This window comes from Mya arenaria, chromosome 2, assembly GCF_026914265.1.
Source record: "Mya arenaria isolate MELC-2E11 chromosome 2, ASM2691426v1".
NCBI lineage: Eukaryota > Metazoa > Mollusca > Bivalvia > Myida > Myidae > Mya > Mya arenaria.
The window spans coordinates 61261112-61275722 of record NC_069123.1 but is presented as its reverse complement, the minus strand read 5'-3'; the positions used below and the strand labels follow the sequence as shown (position 1 = coordinate 61275722).

General features: G+C 34.2%; 1 protein-coding gene across 1 annotated transcript; it reads left to right on the top strand.

Annotated features, from left to right (window-relative positions):
* Positions 1 to 2099: 2099 nt before the first annotated feature.
* Positions 2100 to 14009, top strand: LOC128221088 (dual adapter for phosphotyrosine and 3-phosphotyrosine and 3-phosphoinositide-like). The gene is made up of 9 exons (XM_052929539.1): positions 2100 to 2181; positions 3150 to 3242; positions 3611 to 3736; positions 4504 to 4637; positions 5101 to 5228; positions 5880 to 5927; positions 6601 to 6752; positions 9202 to 9289; positions 10413 to 14009. Exons 2-9 carry the CDS (start codon positions 3199 to 3201, stop codon positions 10431 to 10433), a joined length of 741 nt encoding a protein of 246 aa, XP_052785499.1. The 5' UTR covers positions 2100 to 2181; positions 3150 to 3198; the 3' UTR covers positions 10434 to 14009.
* The last annotated feature ends 602 nt before the right edge of the window (positions 14010 to 14611 follow it).

Genomic DNA, 14611 nt, shown 5'->3' with positions numbered 1-14611 from the left:
TGAAAAACGCGATGGGCGTATTCGCAACAAACAAACGCCGTTAGGAAATGGTGACAATTGAAGTTAATTTGAACGTGGAAGCCTGTGTTTATTAAACTGTCAATTTGGGTCGACGATAGCCCCAATTCAACCTTAAAGCCTCTGTCACACTAGGGCCGCGTTCCCATGGCGTTCAAGAAAAATCAATAACGCCAATCTGCGCGCAGTGGAACCGCAAGCATCGTCGTGGCAACGCAGTGGCATCGCCAGTGAACGCGGTGAGGTTGAATAGAACGCCGAGCGACGGCGCGCACTTGTCCCTGTCACACAAATTAAGCTGCGTTGCCAATGCGATTGCACGGAGTTGTTAAATTTCCGAGATCGCTTGGAAACAATGATATTTAATGAAGATGGCGATATCACGGCGACCTTGGCGTTTCTACGGAGCTCCATGGCATTCTGCTGCGTTCCTACGGAGTTCTAGTTGGCAATTATCTGCGGTCTCACGGCGCTTCAACTGCGTGCATCGAGTTTTCATGGCGTTCACACTGCGTTTTCGGTGTGTTGTTTTGCAATGCCTACAAAAACGATATAGCTCCAGCAGTTCCCCATTCTTCCATTTGCTCTCGAACAGTTTGAGACATTGCTGCAACCGCCTGTCTTTCTCCATGGTCGGACCTAAGGCCTCCTACGCCTCCGTCATCGTCTTAGAATGAGAAAGCGCCGTGAAAGCGCATTGCACATGCATTGCGCGCGCCATGACAACTCGATGTATGCATTGTCTGCGCCGCAGACAATCGCCAGCTATAACTCCGTATGAACGCAGTAGAACGCCATGGAACTCCATGGAGACGCCAAAGTCGCCGTAAAAACGCTGTGACATCGCCATCTTCATGTTTAATATCATTTTTCCTGTGATCTCGCGGAGCTCTGTGAATTTTAAAACGCCGTACAATCGCAGTGGCAATCCCGCTAGGCGTGACATCGGCTTAACTTAATGAAATATGGAGACTGGTACGGAATATTATGAAAATGCTTTGCTTTCGTTCTAAATGGACTGAAAATGATAATAAAATGTGAAATAATTGGGAAAATGAAACAGTATATATTTGTAGAGGTGCAAAAATGCCGGTGTATATTTGTCACATTTGCAGTTGAAGCGTGAGAAATGGCATGTAACGCTCAAAATCTATTTGAAATCAACAAAGCAGTTGCATCTTGTCGGTACGGATGTGGAAAATTCAAAACAGCAAAAATTGTATATGTTTTGTTCTTACTGGCATTAATTAAAGAAAATGTGTGCAAAAACTGACATAGTGTGTTTCCACACTTAACTAATCAAAACGCTGTGAAATGGTTGAAAATTGTAGTTGGTCGTTTCAAACGTAGAATGGTTGTGCAGATATTATGCAAACTTTCGTTTGATCTGAAGTAGGCCGACATTTGATATAACAATTGGAAACGAATGGAATTGATAAAAATGCTTTACTTTGTTTAAAAAAGGCTTAACAAAAAGTATAACAAATGGGGATTCTGAACGTGTCTTATATGATCAATATTTTGTAATATAAATGAATATGTGAGTTTGTTTGAACCTTTTAAAAAAAGTATTTTGCATGATTCCACTGTCCTCGGCGTAGCTCCAATAGGCACGGTAGGCCCGGGGCTACACTTCGTTTCCAAAAATGAAAAATACAAAACGTCCAAATCTGCAATAATAACTGAAAGGAAAGGGGGTGACAGCTGAATTAACATTCAAGTAAACACTACAGGTTAAATAACATATTTTTTTCTAATCAGTTTTGAATTTCAGTTCTGTTATTGTACATCATGAGCAAGACAACAATAAAGTTTAGTGAAGTGCAATATAAAGCAAATTTCGATGACTAAAAAGGCTCCAGATATACGCTAAAACGCACCATATTCGATCTGGAGTAAAAAAAATCCAGGCAGAGGTTCCTCAACCCCCCTACCAAGTGGGCCTATACTTTTTAATAGGCCAAGCTACGCCCCTGACTGTTACGGTAAATTACGTGTGGAATGAACCATTGTTTATGTAAAGTGTACATAAAGTATTATGATAACCGTTTTTTTGCGAAGGACGTTATAACTTTATACTAATTTGTATTATTATTGTTATTATCCAAAAATGTAAACAGACAGGTATATTATCAACAAATCTAAACTCCTAAAAAACGCAAGGTATAATTAGTTTTATAGTGAATACACTTTTCCTTCATCTCAACAAATATTTTAATCATATAGTACAGTGGTTTTGTTTGTTTTGTATAAAAGATAAGTTATTAAAAACCTAATTCCTAATGAAGGGAAGTCCAACTTCCTTTATCACTTTTGAATTGTTAAGAGCATTTTAAGCTAACATGCCTTCGTTACGCGGGGTTATTCTATGGCCAAGGATAATGGCTTGTCACTGCCTTTATGTCCTTAATAGTTGAATTTATTATGTACACATCATAAATCTGTTAACAATACATTTGGCAGCTGGGTATAAAAAACTCGCTGGACCGAACGTATTCCGAACCAACGGAAATCTCCGTACTGATCCGGAAGAGAAAGTTGGGCATAAAAGACTGGCCAATCTGGAAGGTGTATTAAAATATGAAACATGTATTATTTTGTGAAGTTCACTTATCATTTCAATACAATTATTGTAAACAATACTTTTAATGTTGTGCAACACTTAAATGTCCTCCGTTTCATGTTTACTAATTACAAAATGTTCAAACATTGGTTTCAGATAATGATTTCCTGTATAAATATTTAATAATTTACAAAAATGACAAATTCATACAATTTTTAACGGAGTGGTTCAGTGAAATATAGACTATTATACAGTATAGTAAAGTAATCTGCGCAAACGTATAATTGCTTATTGTTTGACTTATTTATCATTGGAGAAGGTTTGTTATTGGTTGATTTGACTTAAGCCAATGAAACTAGCCAACTCAATTAAATTCAATATGCATATAAGTTATTTTGATTTGTATATATTTTATGTCCCACAGTCCATGTAATATGTGTATCAGTGCAGCTTAAGTTAAAGCTTCACTACATAATATTAATGAAGTACAAGGAAAGGCTTCACATTGTAATGCAAGCCTAACAAATTTTCCGTTAAAAATTACAAAATCAGTGATTTTCTGCTATAGGTGGTGTACCTGTAACTCTCTGCCAATAGAGTAAGGAATATGATTAAAAATGGCCAATGACCCATACGAAGTCCGGCTATTAAAGGAAATTGAGTAAGTTACTTTTATACACATTCCTTTCAATATTGTTCTAATTTTTCAATATTGTTATAATTAATGTAACGGTATTCTAAATTTATAACCAGTTTATCACAATTAAGCTCATCATTTGAAGTAGCCTCTTTCCTCAAAATTGAGTTTTTTTTCACAATATGGTTGATATACTGACTGCACACAGCTGTTGGAAACCTCTAAATTCTAAATAAATATGAATAAAACATATCTCAGTTGGGTTTTAAAGTACAGAAGCTAAGATATATTAGAGTAATGTTGCAATTGCATTTTCAATTCATTACCTACTCTTTATCTTGGCAGCTGTGTATGTGTCTTTGATTTATAATAAAATACAAACATTCCTTCAGGTTTTTCCACACAGACTTGAACCGTCACAAGGCAGAGTGTATGCTCCTACAAAATGGTCAGCAGGGATCATTTCTAATTAGGAACAGCTCCAAGCCCAACCCGAACGAATTTGCCGTCTCAGTCAGGTAGGGTAATGGGCAAATATAGAGGTACTCTCATTCAGGTTGGGTAATGGGCAAGTATAGACGTACTCTCAGTCAGGTAGGGTAATGGGCAAATATAGACGTACTCTCAGTCAGATTGGGTTAGGAGCATATGTAGGGGTATTCTCAGTCAGGTAGAGTAAAGGGCAAGTACAGAGGAACTCTCAGTCTGGTAGGGTAACGGGCAAATGTAGACATACTCTCAGTCAGATTGGGTTAGGAGCATATGTAGGGGTATTTTCAGTCAAGTTGGGTAATGGGCAAGTATAGAGGAACTCTCATTCAGGTTGGGTAATGGGCAAGTATAGAGGTACTCTCAGTCAGCTTGGGTTAAGAGCATATGTCGAGGTACCCTCAGTCAGGTAGAGTAATGGGCAAATAAAGAAGTACTCTCAGTCAGGTATGGTCACTAGCAAATAAGAAAGTTGTACTTCAAGTACTGGCTCATGTAACTCTGATCTATACATTCATTTTAGCATTAGTTTATCAGTTATTTGTAAATGTTACTTTATTATTAAGAACATGCCATTTCAAAGATGTAAATTATGTCACCATTTAAACTTTGACCTAGATATCTCTGTAAAGTTAAATGATTTCTAAAGGCAAAAATTATATAAAACATATATCATTTACATTAATTAAGATCCCTTAGCAAGGTTAATTTATTTAGGCTCTATGTATAATAAGGACAGTTCTTACTATATTATCTATTGGTGATCATTAAAGCAACTACATGTATATTGTTGTAGAACGGATGATGCAGTAAAGAATTTTGAGTTATTCTGGTCGGAGGATGGTTTCCAGTTCGGCCATGGCACATACTTGACTTGCGAGGATCTGACCCGCCACTTCAGCAGCAAACCCCTGCTGGCAGGAGACTCGGGTAAGTTACACACAATCTCATGTTATTGTCAAAACATGGCGAAACAGGCATTTGATTGCTCTTTTCAAAAATAATTCTTGAGATGATATCGTAAAGTAACTAAGTAACTTCAATGGCATAACTTCTGTGGTTTGTAGGACCAAGTCAGGCCAATTATGGCCATGTGTGTCCTTCTTGGGGGTTTGTAATTTCTCTGACAAATCACAGTTAAAGCAGCAGATTCTTGCTTTTTATAGATAAAAATAGAAATTGGTCAAATCAAAAAGAAATTTATTGACAATATAACTAATAAATTATCCTGGTATGACAATGTGGAAATATTAAGCATTTTCCGAGAAAGTGTTGCAGACATAAAAAACATTACTTTTTGTACTTTGATTATTTTTCAGGTGCATTTTTCAAATGTCATAATTTTCCTATCAGGTCATAGATTTCAAATTATAATTTCATGAGATATTGACAGGTAAATCCATATTGCTGGAGCACCCCTACCCAAGGGATGTTCTTGAGCCACAGATCTATGATGCAGTGTGCGTACACGCAGAGGGGGGTAACGTGGTAGAGGACAAACACATGCGCAACAACTACTCTGTAAGCCGATACCTTTCCACATTGTAATACATATGGAAAGGCATTAATTGTCATGAGCCATTTATAATTGTAAATCTGTATTGTAATATTCCATAAATGCTTAAATGTAAACTCAGTTATATTTCTTAAGTTGAATTAGAATCTAATCGCCTTTTGGTATTTAACTTCAGAACATCCTTAGTGTAAGTTATTTGCATGCAAGAAAAAATGTACATTTCCACCAATATCAAGCTAAAGAATAGAGTCACTCCATGGTGTCCTGACAAATATCATGTAACTTTCACTTTTTTCTTTATGTTTCAATGCCACATTTACATACTGCTTATGCTATGCACTGTCATTCATAAAAAATCATCCGTACATGTGAATATTTGGACATCAAATACAAGTACATCGGTGTATTTGAATATAAGTATTCTCAGAGAAGTTCTTCTATCAGCATGTGTTTTTTAATCTGCATCTTTGAATTGAACATAATGGTGTTTTTTTATTGTGTACCTATTAAAGAAATGAATTGTCAATTCTAATATATAAGTTTTTGGGAGTTAAAAGTTTGAAATGTATGCCTGTAATGCTACAAGTCCACTCAGTTTCACATTTTTTTAAATTATTTCTTGCAACTGTCTTAATTTATATCATTATTTTTTACAGATCAATTCCAAGGATGGATATCTCACTAAACTTGGCGCTATATTTAAGGTAGGGATTTAATAATGGAGTTCCAGGGATGTGTTTTGTCCGCGGATTCGCGGAATTCCGCGGATCTAATGGCCCCAGAGACCCCCCCCCCCCCCCCCAAAAAAAAAATCCTGAATTTTTATTTCTTATTTTGTTGCTTTCTGTTGTTTAAGTTAATATTCCAGTTTGCTTCAAATTTAAAGTCGGGAGAGCCCTCAAAAAAGCTTCTTAAAGCCATTTTTTCTTCTACAGCAGTGCGCTTTTGACCCCAAGAGCGCCCCATAAACCGAAATTAACACAAGCCTGCAAGCCCTGCACTGGTAAAATATTTTTCGGGCTTGCTCCAATTCTGAATTTTATATAGCAGGGCTTGTTCAAAAATTTGACGCCAAGCACTAGTATAAGAATTCGGGCTTGTCTATCTGAAAGTCTTATTTCAATGACTGTAAACCCATGGCCGAAAATTTTTCAGCCCTTCAGCTGCCAGGTCAATCACATCCCTGAGTTCTTTTATTAAAACTTTAATCTGTAAGCGACTATTTGTATCCAATACCTGTTTTTGCACAGTTCAGATTATGGAAGATGTTAAAGCTTCAGAGTATCATGGAATTTTAGCAGTCCAAAATGGATTTTGGATGATATATATTTTTCAATCCCTGTATTACTAGTCTATACTAACTCTCGTGGTTTTCAGACATGGAAGGTTCGGTATTGGAAGCTGCAGTCTAATGAGCTGAAGTATTTCAAGGACACATCCGGGCGGCACCCAATACGGACACTTGACCTGGACGAATGCAAGGATTGCAAGTTTCTGGGCAAATTCCGCGGAAAGGAGCATGTGTTCAGGTACTTTGGAGATACAATGAGATGTAGAGGATATTTTATGAATTTCAGTGCAACATTTAAGATTATTTCACCAAATGATTACAGAAAGCAATATTTTCATGTGTGGCGCAGCCTTGAGTGAAAATATAAAAGGATATGATCACAAGTGTACAAAATGTTAAGCTTACACCAAAATTCTAAAAATTATATATTTCTTTAAAAAATGTTGTTATTTTCAATTTTATTTTTTAATAGAAAAATTGTGTGAGAAACAAAACATTGTGACATTATCTTGGTGACATCATTTTAAAAAAATTCAACTTGACAAAGTGAACTTAAAATTTATAAGAGCAGTGAACATTACAGCAGTGAAAATAACATAACATTTCATTAAAAAGCATAAAAAAGATAGAGGTACAGTGAAACTGCGTTCCCTCGAACAAGCGGTCGCTCGAGAACCGGCGTTCCCTCAAGGTCGGAGCTTGGTCCCGAACTTTTTTCCTTCTATTTTCATATAAAATATACCCACGCTGCCTCGAAACCTAATTATGTCGAGCAGTCGAGCAATATCCTTGGTCCCAAGTACACAAATCGTGCACAAAACCTTATGGCTCCCTCGAGGACATAATTTCACACTTTTTCCCGAACGCGTGTTCCAAAATAAACAAACATTTGCTAGGTGTTAAAATTTTCTTAAGTTGTAAAAATTGCAATGACAGTTGAAAGGCAATTTGATAAGGTGTGAAAAACCGTTTTTCATTGTTAATGCATGACCGATATTAGTTGATATGGGCATTTGAGATGATAATTATGAGAAGTTACTGATAAGAAGTTAATTGTGAGAAATTTAAATAAGTAATAAAAATATGAATAAAACACTACCATATCAATACAACATTGGATTGAACAGTTTCGCGAAACCGTCATCTTGTCACAAGATGCGCCAATCAACAATCCTTGATTTTGTGAAACTTAAATCTGACTAATGCTACAATATGTACTGTGATACAAATGTTGCTTGTTACGAAAATGTGCTTTTTTGTTAAAATAAACATTTCTATTTATTCATTTTTTTTTCTTTTGCGTTTTACATTTAGTTTAAGACAAACTTTGAACATATTAGCGATTTCCACAACGCAACACATAATCGGTGTCTTGGTAAACAGTCTGTTTGACGACTTCAAACTAAAAATACACTGAAAGATATTTCATATCAAACTGGAAAATTGAAAATCGGGTCGTTCGAAACATCGGTTCCCTCGAGGTTTTGGCTCGGTCCCTGGCGACCTCGAGAAATCGCAGTTTTACTGTATTTGATTGATTTCAGTGTAAGATTCTTTTCAATTCTTTCATGCTTAAATTTCAGAAGAATGACAATTTAATTGGGAATCAATTGAAAATTAACATAAAGATAAATTAACTTGTGACATCATTTTTGTGACTCATTTAAAAAAATCAACCTGGTAGTGGTGAACAATACACTGATTTTATTAAGCAAAGTGTATAAGAGAAGTGAAAATGTCTAATTTGATATTTTCACTGCTTGCTATTAAATTATTATGATATTTTACCAAAAAACATGAAAGAAATTGAGGATTTTACTGCTATAAAAAAATGCTGATTTTTTGTGCAAGATAGATTTTTATTTTACCAAAGAGTAAGCAATAATTTATGAGTGGCTGTGATTAAGATTTTAAATATAATTTTCTTGGGAAAGATTTTATCTTAAAACTAGATCCAACTACTTTTTTTTCATAAATACTTACATTTAAGAAAATTGACAGTTTAATTGGAAAGTCATGTAAGAAATCCAATTTCCTGACATCATTTTTGGTGACATCATTTAAAAAAGTTCTTCCCAGAATACTACTACATAACTACATAACTTTTCTTTAGCATTTAGGAAGCCAAAATCTTTAAGAGCAGTGAAAATTATTGGATATCAAAAATGAAAAACAGCACTGAAAATAATGTTATATTTCACTGAAAGCAATGATGAAACAAAAAAAGTAAATCATGCTTTAATGGATATTGCACATTTGATTTTCTAATCACAGACGTTACTGAATTTATAATGAATCTTTTTCTCCTAATCTGTCTATTTTATTGCTTGGTTTTGTATTGTTAGCTGCCAAATTTAGTAAAAATAAAGAACTGGTCCTAATATCTTGAAAAATCTTAATCGTAACAAGCTGAGGTACCTTATTTCAGGACACCAAATGTTTTACCTAATCTTGATTTTATCAAATAAATGATAGTTCATTGTGATAGGAATACCTTTAAGAATCTTAATATTACAAAAAATTATACCAAAGCAAAATTAATGAGCTTAGCCTAATACTGCTATAAGAGACTTAAGATGCTTTGTAAAAATGGTGCCTGTTTGTTTAATGCAACCTTGACCTTATTAGGAATTCATGCAAAGGTGCCTCTGATTCAAATAATTATTTTTCTTTCTTTCTATTTATAGTTTAGAGTTTGGCTGGCGGACATTTTACCTGTTTGGGAAGAATGATGATGAATCTCAAGACTGGGTGGAGAGGATTAAGTGGAGACTGGTAAACTAATTTACACTTTAATATTGTTGTATGTTAAGTGTAGATTTTAAGTACCTGTCCAATTGTCTTGTATGTTAGCAGATATGGATTGATCACTTGCTCCTTTGTCAGGTTGACCTTGTACAAGGTTAGGACATTGGTTTTTTGATCGATATTATATTAAAGGTATAATATATGTTTAACCAACAATTTTATGGCTAAGGATCCAGTTTATGCAATAGTCAATTGAAAAGGTCAACTACATTCACAGATACCTTTGATTAATTCTTTTAGCCAGTAATTATACCACATAGCGAAATGGGGGTTATATATGAACCATACATGACATCCATCGGTCAGTCTGTCAGTCCCATGTTTGTCTGGTCCAAATCTTTCTCATTCATGGTCTGATTTTTTAAATAAGGATGAGGATATGTTGCCATTTATGACCTGTGTCCTTACATTCGACGTTGAGGTCACAGCAATCCCTCTGTACTTAATATGTTTTCCTATGTAAGTTTAACGGATAATAGTTTGTGCCCGGTCCATATCTTTGTCATTAAATGTTGGATTTTAAAATCATTTGTCGGAGGTTACCTCCATAGTACCAGAGTGTTTTGCACACCAGACCTGTGTGTCCTTACTTTCGAGGTCAAGGTCATAGCAACCTTCTTAACTGATCATGTTTTGCTATATAAGCCTTACTGATGATTGTTTGTGTCTGATCCATACCTTGTTTATACAAGGTCAGATTGTTCGGCATTCCAACGCTTGAGTGTTCGGGGGTATTTATAACATTCTGTGATAGCTTTATTTTTGATAGCTTATTTTTTTTTAAGAAAAGAAGTATATGTAATGTCATAGCCTTGGTGACGCTACCATCATGCAAAAAATTATTTTGGTCATAACTGAAAAAATATTTTAAGATATGCAAATATGCATCTGAAGCATAGTACACAGTCATGTTACCAGAGACAGTATGCAGATGTGAATCAAAACCTTTAACTTGAGCTTTATCACAAAGTTGTTGAAATTTGTCCATTGATCAACTGACAAAAAATGATGAGTCTTGGTAACCACTTGGGTTGACCCTTCAATGTTCTGAAATGGTTCCGTTTAATTATTTTGAACATGTTTTTTTCAGGATAACATGAACAAGGGGTAACCAGAGAGCCAGGCAGGGTGGTGGTGTATCACGACCTTCATTCTGCAGTAGGGCTCACCAGCATCTACTCATCATTGTGCCAATATGGATGGAAATCATCTATATTTGTTGGGAAGACAAAGAACAGCTATAACAACAACAAATAGCTAGAAAACAACAATAAAAACATTCTTTTGATAAGAGGATGTAAAGTAAAGAAAGACGTTGAAGATAGTGTTTGGCAATTCCTACTAGTCCATATGTATATAGGTACACGTCATGACTCATTGAGGCATTGCAAATGGTGTATTTTTAACATATACAGATTTATACTATTTTAGTGCTCATGTTTTGAACAATTAGTGCCTTTTCATTTTGATTATAAATCCATTTCAGTCATGTACAGTATACCTTTCATTTATAGTTATTCTTTAAAGTTCCACAATTGAAATGTTTTGTTCTTTTTACTGAAATTTGTTCTTTTCTGAATGTATGTCAGAACTTTATTGATGTCAAAGTATAATCATGTTGTTGTTGTTTTTATTTTGAAAACAGGTTGTTGTTCCTTCTGTTCTAGTTAGCAATAATTTCTATAAATCTTTTTTTTATTGTTATATAAAGTACAGTTTTTACTCTTTTTATAAATGTTGTAAGAGTGTGAAATAGCCATCTCAGGTTGCAATAGTTCTCAGCTGCATTTTAGAGGTCTGTTATCATCAAAGACATTCATTGTGTGTTGAGTTTTAATGCTAAGGTATTATTCTGTATTCACATTTCTGCTGTTCTACTTTAAGCTTCAATTTTGAATACTTCATTTTCTTTACAAATGTTGTTGGCAGTATTTTGTTCACTATGCAATCAATATTTTTACATTGACATTGTTGTTATATTTTATATCACCTGCCTAACATTGCATAGCTTGAGAGATCAGGCCCTATTTAATCAACTCTACTCATTTAACTACTTAAGAGCCTAGCATGGTACAAATTTTTTTTGGTTGATTTACTTAAATATACCCAATTGAGAAGAGACTTGAGAATATTTGAGAACTGGGGCCAGAAATCCATCATACAGGATTTAACATCCTCACCAAACCTTTGTGTCCTGATGGTATAATTGTTTTGCTTTGATGGGTTTTGAAACGACTTGTCACACAATAGTTTCACACATTGAAGTGCCATGACAGTCCATGAGGTCCCAATTACAGGTCAAACTTTATGCAAGCATACATATTTCATTTCAGAACTTTTTGGAGAAAATATTCAATTTGTCTCATGTAAATAGCAGTGAGAGATCAAATTGTCTGAGTTCGGCTTGTCAGGGCTGCCATGCATTTGGTGTTTTGAAAATAACTTGGCACAAATGCTCAGCATGAGAAGACGTCATGTTGTGTAAAAGTTCCATATCTTTTGGCCAAAGGTCAAGGTCATGTTCAGTAGTCATGGGCAAACAATTTATTGTATCTTGACTTGTTTGGTCTGTAACTTGGCCATACATTGAGGAATTTTCAAATAGTTTTGCACAGAGGTTGACCCCGAGACGATGGGTTATACATCAAAGTAACACATATGATTTATATTTTTTGTAATCAACTTGCTTATAGTTACATTCAGGATCAAACAACAACCTGTCTCAGAAGATTTACGTGATTATTACAGCAGTAGGCTCTATATCGTCATGGCCTTTCAGCGTCAAATATCTGGTTTTAATGATTGTATTTATAGTATTAGAACTTTTTTTTGTATCTTGACAATTGTAATGAATAGCAGTTGAAATATGTTTGTATGACATTTTATCAAAAGAGGAATTGCAGATAGTTATTATTGTATTTGATTAGCGTTTTAATGTTTAATAATTTAAATCAGTTAGCTCAGTAGTTGATACAGACAATTCTCTGATGAATATAAATGGTCTGAATTTTTTCCAGAGAAACCCGTTTTTATACTTATGCAAAAAGCATTGTGTTTTTTTTCCTCTGAATCTATTCACCATGGAGTTGACTCAGTGGAGCATACATCGTTCCAACAACAGATTATTTTTATTATAAAAATATTTTAACTTATTTTATATTACATAATTGTTGTTGTTGAAAGCGATCTCTGAAATGCACATGGCTTAAAAAGCCTTGTAAAATGTAGTCAAGATAGTGAATCTGCCAAACTTTGTTAAATATGTCTTTCGTAATATTTTATTTTTCCATTTTAATGATATTTAATTTCATATTCAGTTTTCTGCATTTACCATTTTAAGAAATTTGCAGTTTGTGTTCTAAAATTTCTTTTTTTCTAAAGATTTTTGTTTTATTCATTATAACCTTAAATCTTAGATTTTTTGTTTAAATTTGATTATTTGCACTTCTCAGTTATCTCAGATCATATGGTCACACATTTCTCAATAATTAATATTTTACTGTGATGTTGAATACTTTTAAATATTTGAAACTCCAACTATAATGCCTAATAATAAGTCCGAACATCGCAAGGATATTGAATCTTTAAAAGTTGTACTACTACTGAACCAGTAGGGGAGAAGATCAGTCGGACACTTTTTCAAGTTTTTTTTATGTATCCTCAACTTCTGATTTGTTGAGATATTGGATAAAAAAAATCAGAACGGTCAACTCCAGGGCCCTGTTTCAGTAACATTTCTAATTTGTAAACCGTACATAAGTGTGCTCAGGGATACCCATAAAGTTTAGGGCATAATCTATGTGATGAAAGTCCTTACAATATTTTCATTAAAAGTTAACATAGTGCAAGCCAAAATTCAGGTTACGCCTTGAAATTTATGATCTAGTCTTATGATCATTACTGAAACAGGGCCCACCTCTTCAACTAATATAAAGAAACAAAATAAGCAGAAATGAAATAAATTGTCTTTGTTTTCTATGGTTCCAAAATAGGTGTACAAATGGGGTAAATTTTTGGTTGAATAGTATTGTTTTTTTCTGAAAATGACGTAAAACAAATATTTTTTCGTTATTTCTGTGACATTTTTTTATTAATAGTAAATTTGAAGCTTTCCATTGCCTTTGAAATATTACTGTTTAGCCGACCCTATGCCTCCTTTATAACGATGTTCTAACTTGATTTTCCATGATGACTGATGTTTGTTGAAAAACAAAGCAAAATTGTGACTTCCTGTGATCTACTCCTGTCTGAGATTTACTCCCCTACTTGTAGGTATTGTTATTTTATATGTGCCAAATTTGTATTTAACCAACATGTGTACAATATATTTGGATTGTTTTGCAAAACATGTTTTTCCTGAAATGTTTATTGAAACTTTTGGCTTCTGCTTAAATAAATATATCAAAATAAGCTGTAAAGTGAAAATGTCCAACTATTTCTACTTTACACCTTATTTAGGTATATTAATTGTATGTTTAAATACTATGTGCAGAAGGATATGTGAAACATTAATTGACAAACTTATGCCTTCACTTCCATGCACCAGATCTGCTGTGTTCATGTATTAGGCTTTACACATAGTGTAACGGTATTTTGGGAATAAATATTAACACAAGTGTTATTATATTGCCACTTAGTGCTATTTTATAGATGCAATTGTACGGAAAGTTAATAAAAGTAATCTGGACGTTACTGTGTTTGATTCTGCATTAATAATGCTGTAAAACATTGCTGTTCAATAAAATAAATTCCACACTATTTTTTGAAAGGCTTTCTTTCAGTATTGGACATTTCGGAAGGTGATCAAACTTATCAGAGACATATGCACATTGTAACGAAATTCTGTCAAGATTTGACAATTGCTTCAGTTACATGACCACTGTTGAAAGCAATTCAAGAATCATAAATGTTGAGTGTATAGCAGTGGTTCCTGATGGGTATGGAGAATATCTTGGATATTCTGCAGATAATTGTCATAAAGTTGATAGACAATTAGATATAAAGATGTGACTTGACATTTTTTGGACACTTCCGTCAACCCTGGATGATGCTATAATGCATACTGTTGAACAAAATTTATATAAAAAGCGATCTTTTTTTGTTCAAACATTTCACATGGTAGTTTTCAAGCTCAAAACTTTCAGTATGTGCTTGACAATCTAGGTTTTCCCATGGAGACTAGCTCAAACATGCGCAATCACCTGGAAATAAAGAATTGAACACAGACAGACTGATCAAGCGTCTCTTGCATAGAAGTACTCTTAAAATGTTTGTGTTTTGAATCTTCAG